We start from the raw sequence: 22,711 nt of genomic DNA on the forward strand, positions 1-22,711 counted from the left end.
AGAAACAAGAAAGAAAATTAGTTTCAAGAATGACCTAATAACAATAGCTTAACAAAATTCATCCTGAAGAGAACTTGATGACTTCCCATCTTCATACAAGGAGAAAAGAAAAGGAGGGGTCTATCTACAGTGTTTGCTAAGAAACTAGGAATACCAACAAAATGTCTTAGATGGTTGATCCAGTACATCTCTGTATCTTTGGTATCTGGAAACACAAAATTGGTGTGTTAGCATTCCAAGAAATCATACTACTGATATAATATTGCATCAATCAAAACAATTTAGAGTTTGTGAAGAGCCTAGATGGACAGTCATCAAGTAAGCTTAAGGCAGTTCATCAAACTCAAACCAACATCAAACCTTCTCTCTTAGGAACCAAGAGTTAGGCAGCTCTACCACAATACCATCTCTGCATAATGCAGCTTGCTCATCTAATGCACTTAAAACTCCCGATTTACTGAGATTGTTCCCCTTAAGACAGAGGGATATAAACTAAGCTTTGACCTTTTACTTCTTTTCTTTTTTGTTGTTAAGGATTTCAGGGATCAAGTATAACACCAAAATGCAGCTGTATTTGTTAACAAAACTGACTAAATCTGTTTCCACCATCAGATAACAGCTTAAAAATGCTTGAGCATCAGGTCAACACTATGTCCATTCAAGTCACCTCTCCTGGCTTTTAATTTGTCTCGCAAATACTAAGCAAGTAAAACAGGTTCACCAATCTCATAATGAAATATAGCATACGTTATGTAATTATACTATTTATTGCAACAGTAGGCAGATAAACTTCAAGAACCATTGGCTAAAAAGAAACCTTCTATTCTATATAAGTAGGCTGATCCTAGTTCTGGAAACTCGCATTGTAGGCAGCTAATCATCATGCATGTAAAATTGCAGTTGAGCCAATTCCAATGATCCTCTATCAAGCTCTTCAGTTCAGTTCACTAACCCTAAAACACTGAGAGATCAAATGTATGTGGGTGAAAGTTGAAACACAAACCATATGCATGTGATACAAAAGTACTCTGACTCTTGTCAGAATCCACGTGGAAAACAACATATCTTGAGTTTGTTTTCTCCTAAGTACGTGATCAAATCAGATTCATATCCAAATTGTAGCCACTATTCTACTACCTTATGAATTATTTTAACAATATAGCCAAAAGTTAATATAGGAAAATCTTCCAAGAATGATTAACACGAAATACACCAACACCACCACTTAGAGGTGGAAAGGGGCACGTTTTACCCTAGTAAACCAACCATGAAGAAATTCGCAGAGGAAGATCCTGAGTTCACAGAGGAAGTAGGGTCTAGCTCTGAACCTACGTGCCCATGACTTTGTTTCTCAGGAAATTCGCAGAGGAAGATCCTGAATTTGAGACTTTCTACAACAAAAAATTCTCTTTGTTCTTGTGTCTCAAGTGCTTACCTCCCAAAAAACTTAAGTTGCTCAAGGCAGTCATTAGAGAATGGAACAAGCAAGAATTTGGAAAGCTTAAACACAAGCAGAAAACATCCTCTCCGAATTAGAGGAGCTGGATCGCTCAGTCTGTGAATGAAGATGAAGCTGAAAGAGGCAGACAACAAGGTAGTCTTATGAGCTGGAAGAAATTGCAGAGGCTTTGGAAATACCTTGAACACAAAAATCAAGATTTTAAGCATACAATTTTTATCACAAGATGGCCAATGCCCAGAGAAGTACAATGATATTAACAAGAGGTTGAAAGAAAATTGTTTGGAGACAAGAAGCTGATCAAAGAACACATTCAGAGCTTTTATGAGATGCTCTTTACTGAAAGATAAAAATGTGGGGTCAAAGAATGCAAGTGATTCAAAGGCCATTTACAGAGGAAGATGTAGTGGACGCACACAAGCAATTTGATGGGGATAAAGCCCCTGGCACCTGATGGATTCAACATGTTCTACAAAAAAGGTTGGTCCACTGACAGGACCGATATAAATGAAAACATTGAAAAAAATTTATCAGGAAGGCATATTTGAGAGGAGTTTCACTGCTACTTTCAGAGCTCCCTTTAAGGGAAAGAGGAAATGGATATTAATGACTTTAGACCTATAGCATCCTAGTACCATTTACAAACTCATTGCAAAGGTGCTTGCCGAAAGATTGAAGACATACGATAAGCAAACTCATTACGGACAACCAAAATGCCTTAATTAAAAGTAGACAAATTTTAGATGTGTCTTTAATTGCAAAGTGTCTTTGCTACTACTTGAGAATCGGGAAGGCAGGATTAATATTCAAGTGTTATTTAGAAAAGGCATTTGATTTTCTATTGGAAGTCATGACTTGTGCACTTTTAGAGATAGGTGGATACAGTGGATCCTTAATTGCATCTCTACTGTCAGACTTCATCTTCTCACATTAATGGAAGCACCGAAGGCTTCTTTAAGTCTAAAAGAGCCTAAGACAAGGAGAAGCTCTCTCTCCTTATCTATTCGTGATTGTCATGGAACCCCTAAGAATACTGCTTAAGAGACCTGAAGAATTGAGCTGGAATGGAGGGTTTTGCATTTCTGGTAAAGATGGCAGATGAATCTGCTAGACTCATGTTGTTTATCCTGACAACACACTTCTTATATATGATGCTGACAGAAGTTAACACTTGTACTTAAGAGTTATTCCGTTTGCATTCTGGTCTCGAAAAATGATAATATTGTGTGGATGTGTGGGCATACTAGGAGAAATATGATTAGGAATGAAGTTATACAGGACAAGGTTAGAGTGGCCTCCATGGCAGAAATGACAAGGGAAGCAAGGTTGGAATGGTCTGGGCATGCATGTAAAGAGAAGGCAAGCGGATGCGCCAGTAAGGAGGTGTGAGCGAAGTTGGTTGTTATAGGAGTTAGGAGAGGTAGAGGCAGTTCGAAGAATAACCAAGGGGAGGTGATTAGACAGAATATGACTCAGCTCCAACTTGTTGAGGGCATGACCCTAGATAGGAAGATGTTGAGATCGAAGATTAAGGTAGAAGGTTAGCAGGTGTGCCAAGGGTTGTCGTCCTTTCAGTAGGAGAGGCAAGGGGTTAGCCCTATCTCCTCATCGCAACCTTATTATTAGTACTCCCCCTGTCCCATTTTATGTGAGGTAGTTTGACTCGGCACGGAATTTAAGAAGAAAGGAAGACTTTTAAAACTTGTTGTCCAAAATGAATGATAGAAATTTGTGTGGCTGTAAATCATTACATTAAGGGTAAAATAGGCATTTTATAGTTAAATTGTTACTTAATATAGAAATGTCATTCTTTTGGGACTTATTAAAAAGGAAAGTACGTCACATAAATTGGGACAGAGGCAGTAGTATTTAGTAATCATGTAGTTTCTTATCTCTCAATGTGTTTCACTACCTGTTATTTTATTTGCTTGGTATGTTGATCTTTGATGTCATATTTTGCCAATAACCCTGCTTCAACTATCTGCTCTTTTGAGTCAAGGGTATATTAATCTTATCAAAAACAGACTCTTTACCCCACAAGAGTGGGAGTACGGTTTTTGTACATCCTACCTTCCTAAGACCATCCTACCTTCCTAAGACCCCACTTGTGGGACTACACGGGGTATGTCGTTGCTATGTTGCGTCTGACCTACATCAAAGATTCTACGTTGCATGAGGAAATTGATGCATACGAACGCCGAACAGAGCCTTTTCAAGAAATGCTTCCTGTATTATAATTAAATAAAACCACCAAGAAGGCACAACCTTCCCAAGAGACAGAAAGATTTTTTCCGTACTTAAGGGATACAATAAGATCTATAACAGTTCCAATGTCACTAACAAAGTTCTATTTGCACCAAAAATATAACAAAAGTAAACAACCCATTCAGATCTTCTGAATGGAATTTCCTCTATCTTCAAAGCATCTAGCCTTTCACTCCCTCCACAAAGTACAAAGCTGTATGTGCTTTGCAGACTAAAAGCTACATGTTCTTTGCAGACTAACAAAAAGAAGGTATAGTTCTTCAGCTCTGGAAAGAAACTTACCATATTATCTACGAGCAAACAACCCATGCAAGGAACCAGCAACACCACTTTTTTTCCCCTGTGATAGAGAAATAGAAGCACTGGCTTGAGAGATGTATTTCCTGTGATTTTAGCTGCAATAATACAAGTCATATTACTGACCTTTTCACTTTTAAACAGGTCCTCGGCAATTGCTTCCATCTGTTTTCTTTTTTTCTCTTCTCTAATAGATTCAGCAACATCCTCATTCTTACACTCAGATTCTCTGCCATATGATCACAGATCAACATCAAAGTCTGATATGTAATACAGACTATAAACAAACCAGAGATAGACTTAGCTGCTTACTGGTATGGATGCTTCGAGAATGGAATGAAGATTGCAAAGCTATTCTGGGATGGAGCATTTGCCTATAAAATTAGGTCAAAAAGAACAGCAAAAATTGGCATTTAGAATATAGCATAATAATCAAATCCACTGACCAAAGAAGAAGAGGAACCAAACTGATAGTGAAGATGCATCAATTTTAGAATTGCAATTCATGGACAAAACTAAATGTACTTTACAGAAGCAATAAAGTTACAGAGAACTTTCGAAAGCAAAAAAAAAATTAGTAAGAATCTTCACTAAGCAATACTATGACTACAAAACTGATATGCTTCCTGGACTAGCAATCAAATCAAACCTAGAATTTTACTGAACCAACTGCATATTAGACCAGCAAAACAGACACATGGATCATCATCATAGTCTATATCAGACTTTTCAGCACCAATTTAGACAGAACAGGACAAGATCAAGCTGAAATTGCTAGCTGAACTCTGATGCTGATGGAAGTCTAATATTTCAGCAACAAAGGGAAGGCAGGCTAAAGAAGAAAGTGAAGTGGGAATTTTTCATCCTCTGTTATAAAAATATACTTCATATAAGACACTACAATAGATACAAACCTTACGGAAGCGCTTAAAATTTGCAACTCCGCCATTTGATGAAGAAGAGACTGGTAATGACATGATAGAATCTCTAACAATTAAATCTTGGCTATATATGATATCCAACTTCCCATTTTCCCGCTGATCCGTGATATCTTCTTTTACCACTGTATTATCACTTTTGACACCTAGGCGCCTGATGTAACCACCTTCGCGGTCATGGATGGTAGCATCATCATGTGTTATGTGACCTCCATCGTGTTTAATATGTTTTGTTGAACTGGGAGATGTGTCCCTCATGGATACCTTAGCCCTAGGCATCACTATTTGAACAGTACACTTATCTTCGTTGTGATATTCAACAGATTCTAACTTATGTATAGAAGTTGTTCCCTTGCTGTCATGCTCAGAAGATTCTATTGAACAGAAAGCAGCAGCGATGTGATCTGATTTTGTACTTTCTGTTTCGGCATCTGAGTCTGCAACCACTGTCTCATCTGTGGAGCATGACGAGGTAATGAGCACTGCAGAGGACAATTATTTAGTAAAGAACATAAGATAAAATTGGCAAAGAACATACATTCATAACAATGCACATCTTATCAGCATATGAGATAAAATTGGCAGAACACATAGATTCATAATAATGCACATCTTATCAGCACCGGGTTGAACCAGAATGTCCTGACAAAGACTTCAATGAATTTCTCACTTCTTTTGTAACCTTTTTGCATCTTCTATATTATTTGCACAAAAGGATTTCTGCCTGTTGTGATATATCCTACCTACTTCATCAAAACAAATGAATTCTACTCGTGTACTTCTTGAAGTCAGAAAAGTAAAATAAGTTATCCAGTATCCACGCATTCAAGCATATCTACAAGCAATTTATTTGTGTAAGAAACTTCTTGGATTCATTTTGAGCAAATGGTACACAAAGCAGGGATTTTGTAAATTATTAAAAATTGTGAAAAGAAAAACTGTTGACATTATCAACCAATCCAAAGCCACACTCTTAAATCTCTTGGCTAGTCTAACAAGCAATTTTTATTTGTTTAAAATGACCTGATCCTTGACCACCTCAAATAATCATCACGAGGTTTTTTACTTTTATTACCACAGACCAGACTTCAAAATGGCGATCCACTGCAAGTTAGAGGTCCATATCTGAGCATGTAATTAGTAAATTCAATACATGTCATGTTTTGCAATTTGAATCTGCTGGTAAAAGTTCCAAACCAAAATCTAAAGGGGGAAAGAGATAGGAAAGGAGGAAAGTGAACATGAGTGAGCAAAGACATGAAATGGAGAAAATAGAAATTTATGTACATAGAAAGTCAATTGTTATGTCGTGTGCAAGGAAAGAAATAAATTCTAAGCTTATACTACACTCACCCGGTGGGGATGTGATAAGAATAGGATCCAGATATCCGGATAGAACCGCAGAAACCAGATCTATTTCACTCACCCAAGGCAAGGAACTTTGGTTAGAAAAAGACTTCAAGTTGTTTGATCCTGCTGGAACTACACATACCACACGGTCATTTCCATTTTTCTCCGAGACCTAAAAGCAGATGAAATGAGCTAGTGAGTTTAAACATTACTACGTACACAATCTTCTGTGGCTCAATAGTATCTACCTTGTATGCAAAACCATGAGCACCCCATGAAACCCCACCACACAAAATAGAAAAGATTGAAACTTGGCAGCAATCACAAAATAGGAAATGCAAAGGTGTGATTCAACTCAATCTAGACTCATGTAGTATATTTGGAGTTGTACGAATCCAAAATCTCATCCGTCTATGTCTTGCCACCATTCCCATAGTACGCCAGCTCTTTCTCTCTCTTTTTGGATAAGGACCTCTTCTCTTGTATGCCTTCACTTCTTACTTGATTTATCATTCCGTTAACCTTTTTCACTTATCCACTAAGAATATGGAATCAACTCAAGAAAATTACCACCGCTTTGCTGACTGTTGAGAACACCTTTATATACTACACTCAAAGTATACATATTCTGGCAGAAGTGAAAAAAATGCAGTTTACCAGTCCAATGAAAAAGAGAAAAGGACAACAAGGGTGCACTTAAGTGAGTGAGAGTTTTTAATATGCTGGTTTAGGCAATTTGCATCTTCAAAATGCTTTCCCCTTTTAGATTCTCCCCCCTTCAACAAGCATTCCCATTTATGAACTGGACCCCCTATCCATTAGGAAATACATCATTCAAGAGGTTGTGCCATGTACCTTTTCAAACATGCTAGGATTTACCAAATTAGTTCAATCTTAAGATGTGAGCTATACAGAAGATGCAGAGAGGAAGACCAAGGAAAAGGGGGAAGGGAGAGCAGCCAACAATAACATAGACCATTAGGACAAACCATTTCAGAAGAAGAAATGTTGGCACCCCCAACTTCCAGTAAGGACTGCAACCTGCCCTCAAATTTATACTGCAAAGGAACGGGAAAAAGTTATCTCAGTCTAGCAAAAATATCTAAGTAATTCTCAATCAAGTCATCTTGCATGACTTGCTTGATGCAATGCAAAAGAGTAGCAGCAAAAACTAAGAAAACAATCACCTTGTTTTCTGGTTCCAGCAAAAAAGCATATCCTTTCAAACAACACTCACGGGACTGAGGATCTACCACTTGCACGGAAACTCCTTCCAGCATCAACTTTGGTGCATGACTGGGTAACACGGCACAACTAATCTTTTCAACATACAAAAGAGAAATGTTGTACATGCTATTTCAGACCAGCAAATCGTAATGTAATTAATATTAGTACAGTACTTACGAACTGTGGCTTGGAATATCGGTGCAAATATTTTTTCCTGTAATTAGCTGAAATTCACAGCCAACCAATTAAATAAACAAAAGGAAAATTACTTTCTTCATGATTGAATACTGTAAAAGCATGATGCAACAAATCGAAGAGCTAAGGGCTAAGTTCATTTTTCTTCTGTTTTCAGAATGAGTAAAGAGTATCCATTTCAACAACTCAGAGAAGGAAGTTATGAACTCAAAATTACAAAAGGTACAAAGATGTAGGTCCCTTATCAAAGAGAAAGGAGCCACAAAATCCACGAAAATCTTATTAAGGTGCAACAGAAAGCTGAACAAATTCCTCCAAAGAATATATGGATTCTCTTCTAGATAACCCATATAATGCATAATCCATATTACCCATATGATGCAGAAAGAATATTTTACATCCTTTCTCAAAACAAAAAATAAAAATCAGGCTACTGTTGTACTTCTTCTCGATGTAAGTCACTTTTCAAAGGGTAGGGAGCCACAAATCCAAGAAAACATTTACATCATGTACGCTTGTTAAGCTGCACCAGAAAACTGAAACTGTAAACTAAAGTTTTGCAAGCTATGTAGGGAATTATTAATTCCTTCAAAGAATCTTTGGCTTCTTAACCAACATAATGCAAAGAGATAGTATTTCAGACCACACTTGTGCTCCTTCTAGATTTCCTCGTTTCTACAAGAAAGGGAAAAGTAGTCTATTATAGCACGGAAGATTAAGAAACTATCTCAAATCTTCAAATAACAAAGAGAAAGATCTAACATAATGTAAGGTAGGTAAAGCACAATCGTAAAACAACTAAATCATATTCCTCACATTAGTAAATCTATGTGTAAGGATTGTCATGTGTATACATTTGGTTACAGTATCACTACTTTGAACTACATTCTGTATCTAGATATCAGCTACTCTAAATGCGAATAAACATGTTTATTGGCATATTATACTTGCAAAATCTTAGGTAATTTATACAAAGAATACCTCGACCCAGCTATATTGAACCAAGGGTTTTCTAGCGACAATAGCATCAATCAGGTCATCACTCAGAGGAAAGGAGTCATCTACAAGCACATGTGAGCAATCCAAACTCCACTTCTTAGTTATACTTGCACCTGCAAGGAGATTGAAAGTAATAGGCATATGACATCCTCTGAACATACAGATACATATAATGAAAAGAATTGAGATTATAATATAATCTAGGTATTGCCACTATAACAGCCTAACAGGTTCCTTGTGCTTTTGCAACTTTAGACTACTATGATTGTGGCATCCTAAAATGCATGAAAGCATTCAAGATACTTTCTATGCTTGTAAGAACATTATATATAGGCATTTACTCTTTTTTGATAATATATAGGTATTTATTCTTTTAAATGTAACTGCAGTCTACAGTAAATCAAGTACCAAATCCAGTTTCTAGGGTTATGTATGAGGACATATTTTGATACTCTAGCAGTTCTTGGTCCTTTTGACCACAACACCAATAGAAAATAGGTATAAAATAATTAGTTGTATTCGTCATTTAACCACAATTTGTGCATCAAAGACTAGTATGATTCCCATCACATCTTTATTTTATTTTAAAATTCATCATTTTTTCCACCGGATAGGAAACAATATTTTAAAATTAGCACAGCAAAAAAATTAAACAAGATCAAGAATTCAACAGATCACACTGGTAACACTATAAGTAGCCTGAAACAGAAAAGTGCATAAACTGTCTCAACATATATTTTGTATACATAGCATAAATGATCACTCACCTATTGATGAAACCTTCTTTGTAATAAGTTGATTTGTTTTTGAATGCTTCGGGGAGCAAATGAAAAATATGAATGATACGTAAGAGAATCTGTTTGATGAATATCATCATATCAATATGTTTGTTCAATAGGATTGATGGACAATTAACAAGAGTTACTATATAGGAGGTAAGAATCACAACATGTAACTTCAATCACCTGTAAGTTGCATTACCAGTTCCAAATGAAACTAGATCGCCATCCTTGAGCATCGTTTCTTTATTTGGAAACTCGTGAACTTTCTCCTTCGAATCCAGATTCTTGTTGAGGAATGTGCCATACTTTGAGCAGTCTCTTACACGTACTTTAGACAGAATAGTTGAGGGTTTCTTCGACTGATCCAAAGAAATCATCTCATCTACTAAAATTTCTGCATGTATCCTTGAAACTCCTTTATCCTTGTTGACAATGACATCACATCCTGTGAAACAATACATTTAAGGGAAGTCCATGACAGAAGTAATGTGGGTCTAAGTAAGGAAGAAGATAAAAATAACTAGTAATAAAACTTTGACACATGTTACTTAAATAATACATCTGATGCAAAATCCTTGTTCACGCACTTCATTAGCTGGTAAAAAATATGCATGCCAACTGAGCAAGCGCGGTGTGTAAGAATTTGCCTGTGAAGGAGGAGTGTGTCTTGAAGGAATTTCGTTACAAGTTAAAGGAGAAGTATGTTTTAAGCCTAATTACAACAGACCATCAGCAAACCAATTATGGCATGTTAAATGCTCTATTGTCATGACCCACAACTTGGACTGAATCACTGAAAACAGATCACATCAGAAATTGTGACATCTAAGTCATCTCATCAACAAGATTAATCAAAAAGGAAGCAGTGACAGTGCGAGTAACCAAGCTAAGAGAGGAAACTCAAAAGTTACGCCTTGTAATGAATTAGAAAACATATTAAGAAAACTTTATGAGATTTTTTATGAGAGTACATATTTTTTTTGACACTATCTTTTTTTATGAGAGATTTTATGAGAGTACGTAATTGAGAAGATTACCTTTTCGACCCACTTTATATGTACCTTTGTTGAAGAAATAGTAACTATCTTCACCTGTCGCATATACAAAGAGCAGTGTATTAGCAATTGATAGTAGCAAAGTTAATAACATGATAAATCAGCCAGAATTCTAGTCTAAAATGAAACCAACAGAAGTCATTAACAAGATGTGATCAATAAAAGCCATGAACGACTTGCTTCAACTTTCAACAGTAAAATTAGCTCATACATGAAATGTAGTGTTGTAACTATAACTAACACAATTGATTATTCGTGCATATGTTTATTCGTGGGATAAGTCCTCAGTCAATTGTGCCTCAAAGACCAACTAGTAGGGTCTAAGCTATATTGGTCTATATATCCATCCTGCTTATCCAGCCACATTCGGTTTCAATACTACAAAATGAATTTGTCTTTACATATGGTGGTCCCCAGACCAACATGCGCACACCTCAAAAAGTAAAGTCTACTAGGTACCTAATACCTCCCGGTGGCACAGGTGCCACTTACACAATTAAATATAAATCATGTAACCTCGTCTGCCAGTAGTAGTATTTGAATCTGATCTCGCATGGTTTTCATATAAATTAATTATTGTTATGCCAACACACCTACGTGTAATTTGTGTTTTAAGACAAACTTGGAGGTTCTCTAAACCTAGTGTTTCTATAAATCATGCTACACTAAAATACAAGCCTCTACTCAGACCAAACCTAATATAGGCATAATAACATAAACAAAGACATAATCCTGGACTCACAGCACAAGTACCATAACTCAGCCCCACAATGGCTTATGCAGACAGGAAGAAATCATTTAATTTTGCCTCCACTGCAATTTTGAACCTGAAACATCACGGTTCTCCTCTCCTCCCATTTCATTGATCACTAGGTCTCACACCCTTTTGAGGGATTAATATTTCATTCATTGATCACTGGGTCACACCCTTTTGAGTGCTTAATATTCCATAAACTTAAAGAGAAAAAAGAGGGGTAAATAATTGCTTTCTTGATTAATAACTAATATGAATCCTAAAAGTGACATTTAGTACCATTGCTTTCTTGATTACTAGGTCAAGTGAATTTTTAGTATTACTGCTGTCTTGGTTACTAGGTGAAGTGAACTTTTAGTATCATTGCTTTCTTGATTACTGGGTTAAGTGAACTTCTAGTGGTTCATGTAACTTTTAAGGAAAGAAACAACACGTAAAGAGAAGCCTGTATAGAACCTGGAAGAGGATCAATAGGAAAAAGGCCCCAAACCATTTTCTTGTTCAAGAATGTACACCAAGGACGCGTCGTCGATGGAAGTTTGCCGCCGATTTCTTCTCCGGCACCGGAGCTCTTTTTTCTCGGTATAGAGAAGAAAATCGAAGTATTTCAAGAAAGTTGAGTGCCTTTGATGGACAAAAAGAAATAAAAAAGGGGTCATGTATTTATAGTATACGAAAAAAGAAACAAACGCAATGGTCCTCCCAAGTTCCCATTTATACACATTTTCTTCCTAATTAAAAGTTCATAATTAAAATAAATTTTATTATTTTAATTATATGAGGAAAAAAAAAGTTTAATGCAGACATATCGTATGTATAAATATTCTTTATGTTACTTTAAAATAATTTACTTTTATTTTCAATTAATATGATATATATAAATAACATGTATGTATAAAAATTACTTACAAAATAAGTAATAAAGTGAAAATGGTATTACTTCTTAATAATTTTTTAGACATTTACTTATCAAATTTTAAAAATTAATGTAAGGGTTCAAATATTATGATCATTACATTTTAAACTTTTAATTATTATTTCAATGTTTTCTTAATCTTGCTTTTTAATATTCTTGATTGTGATTGCTATTCATTTTGTGTCAAATTAATACGGAGTATCTTAACATCTTACTAATCAAAATTCTATATTGTAAACATATCTCATGTACATATGTTTATTGGTATTTGTGATTATTTATTCGGTTTTTTGTGCGATGTGTATTAAAAAATTGAGCTTTGATTTAAAAATGTATTAAATTATTATTTTTCAGAAAATTTATATTTGAATCGTATCTTGTTTCGTTTATCAATTTTGAAAGGTGCAATTTAGCGAAAATTTTATTTCTAACTGTTTCGTTCACCATTTGATTGATACTCAAGTTATTTTCATGGATGAATTTGTTAAATTCTTCAAATTGAGATAATGGATACATAACAATGGATCTTATCATTTCTATTTTCAAATTCACATATGAGTTTTATTGACAACCCAAAATTCTTCCTGAACTTGAATTTAAATTATTAAACTATGGCACCAAAAATCAATATAAGAATTTGCTAACCCATTTTTGGCCATGTGGTTAGGAATGATGATTATCAATTTTAATAATATTAATAAATAGTTGATTTTCAAAATTTTCTATTTTCATGCACAAATTGAATAAACAAAATTCTAGGATCAAGAAGAATAATGAAATTCCATGATAAAGTCAAATTCAGGTGAGTGATGGAGAGATTTGGATTATGTTGTTGTGAAGAATAAGTAAAATAAATAAGAAAAAAAAGAATAATTAAAAATACACATATTTATGAAAATAATTTTTTAAAAATAAAATTTTATTATTTGTTTTGGTCCTCACTCTCTTTGAGAGACTGAGATACACTCAATGCGCCACATTTGTTTAGAAAGTAAATTATATTAATTTTAAACAGTTGAGGGGTAATAGCACACCCATAAAGTTGGAATGAAGTTGGAGTTTATAGTTGGAATTTCAGGTATAGTTTAAGAGACTTTAAACGATTTTCTCTATTTAATTAAATGGATAAAGATTAAAAAGGGCTAAAAATCAAATTAAAGTTCTAAAATTAGAATTATATGGTTAAAAGTACTCAATCTTAACTTTTACCCCTTTTAACCTTCAATTTCAACGTAGATCAACGCCTAGCTTTCAATTATTTTTTTTTATATAAGAAAATAAGATTTTGTAGGATTTTAAGATTCTGTAGAATTATACTATTCATTGTGGAATTTAATAAATATTAAGATTTATTGTGAAATTGTATAAAATAACTAAAAAGGGGCCAATTAGCTATTATAAATGTCATGTGAGATCGATCTTTTCTTATAAATTTCAACACTTGTTGTTAATTGATTTTCAGTATATGGATTGTGAAAATTTTATAATTTTTTTTAGAAATTTCAATACTTGTTGTCAATTGATTTTTAATATTTAAACAATTTATATGGAGTGTGTTTGGATGTAAGTTGACCAATAGTTTAGTTAGATACATAAAATAATATATAATGAAATATGAAATTTCTAAGAAAACTATAAAAAATTTTACGAATTTTATTAATTTAAAATACAAAAAGGTTTTGCTCTAATATATTTTGTTTTGTTTTCTTTTTTCAAGGTTTTTAACTCCACAGCTTGATGTCAATAAATTTTTAATACTTAGACAACTGAATATTAAAATGTGTTTATATGAATAGATCGATAGTTTATCCAGATACAAAAAATAATCAATAATGTATCGTTGAAATACAAAATTCTTGAGACGGTTAATTGTTTTTATAATTTTATTTGTCTTTATTAAAATACAAAACGTTTGCTCTAATATACTCTTTTTGTTTATTCTTTTTTAATGCTTTGTTCCAAACAACACTTGTTATTAATTGGACACATAAATTTGACTTTAAGAAAAATAAAATTGCAATTTGGTTACACTTCTTGAACCATGCTGACCCATCTCCTCCAAAAACTAAACCATAAACCACCCACCACCGTCTTCCTCCGCCGGAAAACCACCTCAGCTGAATACGTAGCCTCAAGAAACCGAGACCCCACTTTCGAAAAACTCATGGACAAGTACAAAAACCTCTTCAAAGTAATCGCAATACAAGACCTCATCCTCGGTACAACCACCAACGCCGCCGCACCTCCCGCCGTCTCCCTCGATTTCCTCAACCGCCTATCTCAGCGCCTCCATCTCAACCGCGGCGCCACCCATTTCCTCCGTAAGTACCCTCACATCTTCAACATTTTCCACCACCCTATCAAATTACAACCTTATTGTACTCTGACGGAAACCGCCCTCAAAATCACCCAACAAGAAGCTACAGCTATCAATGCTACTTTACCACTTGTAGTAACCCGTTTGGTTCGTTTATTGTCGATGTCAATGACTAAATCATTGCCCCTTAGAGCCATTTTCAAGGTTTTTAGGGAACTTGGGTTGCCTGATGACTTTGAGGAAAGTGTAATCTTGAAAAAATCTGATCTTTTTGCACTTGTTGATAGTGGGAATGAACCGAACACTCATTTGTTGAAGCTTGTTGGGGATATACCGAAGGGGGAGTTAGTGGGTGCTGTTGATAATTGGAGGGTAGTGGAATGTTGTAAAGAGGATTGTGGGGTTGATAGGAATGAGATTTTGTATAGTTTTAACCATAGTTATCCACCAGGGATGAAGTTGAAGAGGAGTTTTAAAGCAAAGGTTAAAGAATGGCAACAGTTGAAGTATGTAGGGCCGTATGAGGCTGTGGATATTGGAAAGAAGAGGAAAAATAAGATTGGGATGATGGAGATGGAGAAGAGGGCAGTTGGTATTGTCCACGAGTTTTTGAGTTTGACAGTTGAGAAAATGGTTGAGGTAGAGAAGATTAGTCATTTTAGGAAGTGGTTTGGGATTGATTTGAATGTAAGGGACTTGTTTTTGGATCATCCAGGGATATTTTATCTTTCGACGAAAGGGTATAGGCATACAGTTTTTTTGAGGGAGGCTTATGAAAGGGGATGCTTGATTGAACCAAATGCAGTGTATGAGGCTAGGAGGAAGCTTCTTGATCTTGTTATTTTGGGACGGCGAGGGTTGTCTAGAGGTCATTCTGAGCCAACAGGTATGATCCAAGGGGAAGACTGTTTCACTGAGGAGGTGAAGACTGATTCAGATGAAGATTAGTTTACTATTCGTACCATAAATGCAGGATGCTTTACAATGCTAAAGGCCTGATGGAAAGGATCATAGAAGTCAAGAGACTTGAACAAATTCTTAGCAAATGAAATTGGAGGTAAGGATTGAGCACACAAGTTATATATTCTTCATTTTATCAGGTGTTTTGGAAGCCTTTCATTCAAAAGCACAACCATTGCTTTCACTTTACTGTCTGATGGACCACGACATTCTAGTCCATGACATTCCAGTATGTTGTCGCCCAATCAACCTACTATGCCTCAATTCCAAACTACTATTTAAGATTGGCTATATTAGTCGTCTATATCCTTTTACCTTTCAACTCTCCTCAGGGCTCAGACCCATTTCTTTACAACGTCCAGAAAGAGCAGATGTTTTCATACTATCAAAAAATTGAACTTCCTCTTTTCTTTTCCTGACTTCCCAACATATGTTATAGAGGCAGAAGCAAGTTATATATATCTCATGGCTATACACGGTAATATCATCTGTTTATTATCAAGAAAGCTAATCTTACCATTTGAGGTCTTTCTAACTTAACTTACTGAAAACCAATGCAACGCAAAGACTCGTATGCACATGAAACACACCCTGCATGTATCTGAAATTAAGGTTAACGACTTGATGTTTAGCAACCTTTCAACTAATACAGTGGGATGGTAGGTTGGCTGATCTGTGAGAGTTTGCATATATAGCTAGTTCACGTTGGAAGATAAATGTAAGTATTATCTGATATTATATCCATGAGCATCCACCTTTCATTGACAGAACAGTCCTAGCAGTCATGTCTTGATTTTTCCATGTTAAAGAAAAAAAAGCTAGAAGCTGTATATCTGGTTTATTGATTTTGTCCTATTGTTAATCTTCAGAGAGATGGGTCATGTATAACATTCAAATTGTTGTCAGCGGGGATTAATTATCTACCAATTAGCGTAGAGATCTGCCTCAGAGGAAAAGGCCGAGTCTCCTTGTACAATTGTAACAGTGCTGTGAGTCGTGCTGCTTTGTGATGGATGACCTGTGCAAGAGAATGTTTAGTTGATAACTTAAGAGAGTTGTTTTTCATTAGTATTTGTGATCTTTGGCCGAAGCACAGGCTGTTATGCTTGCAGTGTCCTGTTTTCTGAACTCTTCGTGACTCTCTTCTGTTGTCGCAAATCTACTTTGCCAATGTAGATACCAGCTCCACTTGTATCCTCTGGCAGAAGTTGTTGTGAAGGTGGGAAAGCCAGCGAAGGGGATCTGAGCATTCAGTGTAGCAATTCAGATGGATGCTTGATTTCAGTTTCTAAAATGTAGACAGGACTAGTGTCATTGATTATATCACTTTGCTCGGAAAATGATCACTTTTACTTTGGTGTTGTGCTCTGCAGTTGTGTTGCACTTTACCCACAAATTCTAGCAGAGAAGAAAAAACCTTAGTAGTTTTTCTCCATCTGCCCGATGTTGTTGGATGGAATTACCCGGTCAACTTGCTGGCAGGAGATAGCAGGTACCAAGTGAAATAATCAGAGATGCGATCTGGATACCACGTTTATTAAAAATCCTTCATTCATCCTTATGTATGAGTTAATCAGACGAGTGAGTTGAAAGCTGATATTATTAGTTGAAGAAGAATGTAAATTTGATTTTTGAAATAATGCACCATTTGATATTAAATGATATTCCATTCTTTTTTCATACCATGCTTTAAATTCCTTAAATCAAACCACCACAGTATGCATGGTGTTTCTTAAAATGTCAAATATAGTTTAAAGCTGCATTTTGGTCCATAGATTAATCAGTATATTATCCTACCAATCCACCTCAATGCCAAAAAAAAAAGGTAAAGAACAATGGGCGCTATATGAGTTCATTTTTCTTGGCAGGATTGTATGCAACATATGCTTTTAATTGAGCACTTATTGATGCAGGATCTTCACCTTATGGTGAGGTGACAGTTCACTGAGCCCCCCTTCAGGATCAATGATGCTTCTTTTGCATCAGAAAAATTTCACCAAAACCCAAAGGAGTACATAGATAACGACAAGCATAGAGACACAAGGAGTCACTGGCCAGTGTGTCAGCTTTGCTTTCTTTTACTACACAAACATTTTCAATGCTATTACATGATATTAGTGAAGATCATTACAAAATTTCCAACAGTAGTTTAAACATAAGCCTAGAACCAACTCATTGTTTTCTACTCGAACTATATATGCATTTACAAGAAAATCACATGTTACTAGTTTTGAATCGTTGAATTTTTCGTAGACATGCCTGAGCCCTCTCCATAACAACATCAATCCTACTCCTCTTATTACATCCCACTGTATCCTGTCCCACCCTTTGCAGCTTCTTCTTAGGTTCTTCTTTACTAGCAAAGCTTCCATTTTTCCTCTTCCTGTTACTTGATGACTCTATACAAATCCCCAAAAACACAAAAACTCAACATCAGCACACAGAAAACTAACTAGAGAAACAGAGACAAGAGAAATTACCTTGAGTATCAACATAGGAGGAAGAAGGAAGAGTGTCAGAGTTGTGAGATTCAAGAAAAGATATGAAGGATCTTAATTCCAACTTGAGATATTCAAACTTGTTCGGATGCTGAGTTTCTAAAATTTCCAGTTCTTTTTTAGCTTCTTCCATTCTTTATTTCGTGGAAAGACAGAAGAAGAGTAAATACCGGAAGGTTCGAATGACTGCTTTTTAAAGCTTTGATTTTAAAATTCCAACTCCTCGTACACTGTCAACTAAGCCATAAAGCAAGACATGAAAAGTTTTTATGTCCGTTTCTCGATATTATAAAAGCTTCTTCCTCTACCCCACTACTAGTACTAAGCTTATATTTTGAATCACATTTTCATCATTTTTCTATGAAATTTTAAATGTCTATCTGAAGTACTAAAAGAACCAGTTTTTGAACTATTGTGAAGCACATAAAACTAACTAGAGAAACAGAGACAAAAGAAAGTAGCAACCCAAAAACTATGTCCAAATATAGTTTCAAAAGGTCAAGTTTTTCTAATATAGAATAACTTGTAACATGTATAGTCAAACGGGAGCTAAATAGATTGTGTTTTTTATAATAAAGTATTCAAGTTTTAGATAACAATGAAATAAAAAAAATTATTTAGTGAATTCAAAATAGTAAAAATTAAACACACGAAGAAGAATGAATGCAACATTAGTTATATAAAATACTTGAAAAGTAATTTTAATCTTAAATATACATACTAATTTTTTGTCGAAAAGGAATTCGAATGAACCTCCTTACTCCATCCAAGATTTTAGATACTTCATCCATTTCAATTTTACTTGTTTAATATAATAAAATATTTTTTGCAAAAAATAAATTTCTTAAAAAGAAGAATTTTTCATTACTAAAATAAGAAAAATAAATTTCACAAATGGCAACTCATACTGTACCCATCCACCTATAGGGCCCCACCCATAGTATTTTGCATATTATAATAAATAAATTTAAAATAAGATTTGTTTGCTTATTTGTAAATATAAAAAATCAAGTACAAAAAATGCATTTGTTAAAAAAATATTTTCCGTATCAACACACGCCCTAAATCAGTTTCATTCGTCAAATCAAGTGCTTGCTAATAATCGAAGAGACAAATAAAAGGGTTTAAAGGTTTCTTCATCCATTAGAGACTCTAAACTACTTATTTTAACATCTATCGATCCTAAGAAAATATACTTTAGTTAAAATATGTATATCTTGCAATTCACAAGTGTTTGGCAATATGCGTGACGTTTTTAATGTTATTACTCTTAGAGTGTCTGATTGAATATGAAATTTATAATATTAATTTAATTTATAATTGAAAATATGAAAGTAACGAATGAAAAGAGAAAAATATCATATCAAAATTAAGTCGTGAATAATTTAATAAATTTAATATCTTTAGAATTAAATAGTCTTAGTTGTTTTAGAATGTTTAAAAATATTACGTTTGCACTAGAATAAATAATTATATTTAGATGACACTAGGATAAACTATTTGAACTTTTCTTGCTTCTTTTTGGAAACAAAAGTTACTGTAGAAGTGCCCACTAGAATTTGTCCAAACAATAGACCACAATTCTCTCTCCAAGTGTATGGTTAAACTGATATAATGTCTAGTAATTAAATTATAAATTAAGATATGCTTCTTCTCTATTTTCCATCACATCATATCCTAATATATATAAGCCATGAGTCATCTTTTACTCTAGACCCTTCATGAATAACCAAGTACATACTTGATTCTACCAAAATATATATCACAAACATAATTCCAAACAAAATAGTCCCTTTCATATCCTATATATAACTAACTATATTGTAGTAACATTCTTACCAACTCTCCATTTAAAGTTGTCAACTGCCTTCAACTTCCTAAACTGCAATTCATATTCATAAGCACAAAAAGCCTAAGTAGAGGAAAACAAAATGTCTACTGCTCTTTCTTTGTCTCTCTATCAGTTCCCCCTATGCAAATCCCAAGACTTCTCCAAGGATGTTTACAATCCTAAAATTTCTAGTAAAGAAACCCCATGTCAGAAAACACATTCAGACACCAGAATAAACAGGAGGAAGCTGTTGAGTACTAGTGGTTTGAGCCTTGTAGCAGGGACTTTGTCTAAGCCAGCAAGAGCTGAGACTGAAGCACCAGTTGAGGTAACTTCAAGTAGAATGTCATATTCAAGATTCTTGGATTACTTGAATCAAGGTGCTGTCAAGAAAGTTGATTTCTTTGAGAACAGTGCTGTTGCTGAGATATTGATCAATCCTGCTCTTAACAAAGTCCAGAGAGTTAAAATTCAGTTGCCAGGATTGCCACCAGAACTGGTGAGAAAACTTAAAGACAAGAATGTAGATTTTGCTGCTCATCTACCTGAAAAGAATGTAATTGGACCACTTCTTGATTTACTTGGGAATTTAGCTTTTCCATTGATATTGCTTGGCTATTTATTGTTGAGAAGCTCTTCAAATACCCCTGGAGGTCCAAACTTGCCTTTTGGATTAGGAAGGTATGCTGGACTGGAAACTTAAAAAAACATGATCAAGATTGAACTTTATGTCTAATGGATTGATATTCTTAACTTGTTTGTGGACAATGCAGGAGCAAAGCCAAATTCCAAATGGAACCAAATACAGGAGTAACATTTGATGATGTGGCTGGAGTTAATGAAGCAAAACAAGACTTTCAAGAGATTGTTGAGTTTTTGAAGACTCCAGAGAAGTTTGCTGCAGTTGGAGCAAAGATACCAAAGGGATTTCTCTTAGTAGGGCCACCAGGGACAGGGAAGACATTGCTGGCTAAGGCGATTGCTGGAGAAGCAGGGGTGCCATTCTTTTCTCTCTCTGGCTCAGAGTTCATTGAGATGTTTGTTGGTGTGGGAGCTTCTAGAGTTAGGGACTTATTCAACAAGGCGAAACAAAATTCGCCTTGCATAATTTTTATTGATGAAATTGATGCTGTTGGGAGGCAGAGAGGAACTGGTATTGGTGGAGGAAATGATGAAAGAGAGCAGACACTGAACCAACTTCTTACTGAAATGGATGGTTTTACTGGGAACACTGGAGTCATTGTCATTGCTGCTACTAATAGGCCTGAAATTCTTGATCAAGCTTTGCTTAGACCTGGAAGGTTTGATAGGCAGGTAAGACATGAGTTTTTTAATGTAAAATATCCAAAAAGATTTCAGTTTCCAGGATACACTTCACTAACATTGATATTATATTTATATTGTAATTCAATAGGTAACTGTTGGACTGCCTGATATAATAGGAAGAGAAGAAATACTGAAGGTTCACAGTAACAACAAGAAGCTTGACAAAGATGTGTCTCTAAGTGTTATTGCAATGAGAACACCAGGATTCAGTGGTGCAGATCTTGCAAACCTGATGAATGAAGCTGCCATTCTAGCTGGAAGGAGAGGAAAAGATAAGATTACCTCAAAAGAGATAGATGATTCCATCGATAGAATTGTCGCTGGAATGGAAGGAACTACCATGACAGATGGAAAGAACAAGATTCTGGTAGCATACCATGAGGTTGGACATGCTGTCTGCGCGTAAGTCAGCAATTACTTCTTGCCCCTTTAATTGTTCTGTGGTTTGTTTTTCAACTAACATTAGGTGTTCAATAGGCCATGCCCTTAAATAAGGTGTCTAAATGAAATAACTGAACAAGTTTAGGAGTGAGCTCTTGTGATCAAAAGACAAGGTACTAAGAGTGAGCTCTTGTGCTTGTAGGACATTGACCCCTGGCCATGATGCAGTACAGAAAGTCACATTGATCCCAAGAGGTCAAGCTCGCGGTCTTACATGGTTCATTCCTGGTGAAGATCCAACCTTAATCTCTAAGAAGCAACTCTTTGCTAGAATAGTGGGAGGCTTAGGAGGTAGAGCAGCAGAGGAAATAATTTTTGGTGAACCAGAAATCACTACTGGTGCAGCAGGAGACTTGCAACAAATAACTCAAATAGCAAGACAGGTATTCACTTAAGCACATTTTTTTGTTGCACGTACTAAAGAAAACAACATAGTCGAATACTCACAAGTTTTCACTTGTCAATATTCACAACCTGAGCAGATGGTTACAATGTTTGGGATGTCTGAGATTGGACCATGGGCGTTAACAGGTCCAGCAGCACAAAGTGGCGATGTGGTGCTGAGAATGCTAGCGAGGAATCAAATGTCAGAGAAACTAGCAGAAGACATTGATGAATCTGTAAGGCACATAATCGAGAGAGCATATGAAATTGCAAAAAAACACATAGGAACAACAGGGAGGCAATCGACAAATTAGTGGACGTGCTGCTGGAAAAGGAGACTCTTACAGGAGATGAGTTTAGAGCTAAACTCTCGGAATTCACTGATATCCCATTCGCTAACATAAACAGCAAACCAATTAGAGAACTAATTGAGGCCTAGGTGAAATTACTTCCAATGTACAGCTGCAGAAACTAAATACCTTCACAAGATTTTACATGTTTAATGTAGTGCAGAAAGCAAGATCAATGTAATATAAATAGATAATCTTCATCAACTTTGTGTATACAGAGCTATCCTTTCCAGAAAGCATTTCCGGACAGAAAGACATCAAGTATAGGAAAAGTAATCATAACAATACTTGAAAGACATCTGCGATGAAACAAACCTGAGCTAGTGAGGCACTGAATTCCACAGAAAAATAAGAATGCACTATAACG

General features: G+C 35.2%; 4 protein-coding genes across 9 annotated transcripts; 2 read left to right on the top strand and 2 right to left on the bottom strand.

The window, feature by feature from the left end:
• Window positions 1-2: 2 nt before the first annotated feature.
• On the bottom strand, window positions 3-11,973 carry LOC107010959 (nijmegen breakage syndrome 1 protein). Of its 4 annotated transcripts, XR_003576705.1 has the most exons (15): window positions 11,778-11,973; window positions 10,550-10,603; window positions 9,696-9,957; window positions 9,498-9,586; window positions 8,713-8,843; window positions 7,714-7,760; window positions 7,497-7,623; window positions 7,299-7,367; window positions 6,313-6,481; window positions 4,936-5,441; window positions 4,334-4,395; window positions 4,148-4,250; window positions 4,007-4,064; window positions 863-953; window positions 3-205 (listed from the first exon to the last, which is right to left on the bottom strand). XR_003576705.1 is itself a non-coding variant. In XM_015210235.2 (14 exons), exons 1-13 carry the CDS (start codon window positions 11,812-11,814, stop codon window positions 4,011-4,013), a joined length of 1,710 nt encoding a protein of 569 aa, XP_015065721.1. In that variant the 5' UTR covers window positions 11,815-11,973; the 3' UTR covers window positions 3-205; window positions 4,007-4,010. The 4 variants fall into 4 exon arrangements, 3 of the variants coding, with proteins under 3 accessions (XP_015065721.1, XP_015065722.1, XP_027770358.1); XM_015210235.2 differs by lacking the exon at window positions 863-953; XM_015210236.2 differs by lacking the exon at window positions 863-953 and having other exon boundaries at window positions 7,497-7,605; window positions 11,778-11,972.
• A 2,221-nt stretch (window positions 11,974-14,194) lies between these two features.
• On the top strand, window positions 14,195-17,198 carry LOC107009219 (protein ROOT PRIMORDIUM DEFECTIVE 1). 3 transcript variants are annotated; one of them, XM_015208515.2, is made up of 2 exons: window positions 14,195-16,232; window positions 16,384-17,198. In XM_015208515.2, the coding sequence occupies exon 1, from the start codon at window positions 14,279-14,281 to the stop codon at window positions 15,500-15,502; it is 1,224 nt and encodes a 407-aa protein (XP_015064001.1). In that variant the 5' UTR covers window positions 14,195-14,278; the 3' UTR covers window positions 15,503-16,232; window positions 16,384-17,198. The 3 variants fall into 3 exon arrangements, with proteins under 3 accessions (XP_015064001.1, XP_015064002.1, XP_015064005.1); XM_015208516.2 differs by having other exon boundaries at window positions 14,195-15,611; XM_015208519.2 differs by having other exon boundaries at window positions 14,195-15,611; window positions 16,888-17,198.
• Window positions 17,199-17,532: 334 nt separating this feature from the next.
• On the bottom strand, window positions 17,533-19,253 carry LOC107010819. The gene is made up of 2 exons (XM_015210090.2): window positions 17,995-19,253; window positions 17,533-17,913 (listed from the first exon to the last, which is right to left on the bottom strand). Exons 1-2 carry the CDS (start codon window positions 18,143-18,145, stop codon window positions 17,729-17,731), a joined length of 336 nt encoding a protein of 111 aa, XP_015065576.1. The 5' UTR covers window positions 18,146-19,253; the 3' UTR covers window positions 17,533-17,728.
• A 612-nt stretch (window positions 19,254-19,865) lies between these two features.
• On the top strand, window positions 19,866-22,576 carry LOC107009138 (ATP-dependent zinc metalloprotease FTSH 6, chloroplastic). The gene is given in 6 exon segments (XM_015208414.2): window positions 19,866-20,524; window positions 20,617-21,157; window positions 21,258-21,571; window positions 21,753-21,993; window positions 22,093-22,273; window positions 22,276-22,576. Coding segments are annotated over 6 exon segments (2,016 nt in total). The 5' UTR covers window positions 19,866-19,943; the 3' UTR covers window positions 22,434-22,576.
• Window positions 22,577-22,711: the final 135 nt, after the last annotated feature.

Source organism: Solanum pennellii, chromosome 2 (genome assembly GCF_001406875.1).
Source record: "Solanum pennellii chromosome 2, SPENNV200".
Classification (NCBI taxonomy): Eukaryota; Viridiplantae; Streptophyta; class Magnoliopsida; order Solanales; family Solanaceae; genus Solanum; species Solanum pennellii.

Excerpts from the sequence above, each read along its gene's own strand:
- LOC107010959 (XM_015210235.2), bottom strand. The coding sequence starts at position 11,814 with ATGGTTTGGGGCCTTTTTCCTATTGATCCTCTTCCAG. Across the intron at positions 5,442-6,312 it reads TCTTATCACATCCCCACCGG|TGCTCATTACCTCGTCATGC; the intron begins GTGAGTGTAGTA and ends TGTCCTCTGCAG. Across the intron at positions 4,251-4,333 it reads TTCTCGAAGCATCCATACCA|AGAATCTGAGTGTAAGAATG; the intron begins GTAAGCAGCTAA and ends ATCATATGGCAG.
- LOC107009219 (XM_015208515.2), top strand. The coding sequence starts at position 14,279 with ATGCTGACCCATCTCCTCCAAAAACTAAACCATAAACCACCCACCACC.
- LOC107010819 (XM_015210090.2), bottom strand. The coding sequence starts at position 18,145 with ATGGAAGAAGCTAAAAAAGAACTGGAAATTTTAGAAACTCAGCATCCG. Across the intron at positions 17,914-17,994 it reads CTCCTATGTTGATACTCAAG|AGTCATCAAGTAACAGGAAG; the intron begins GTAATTTCTCTT and ends GGATTTGTATAG.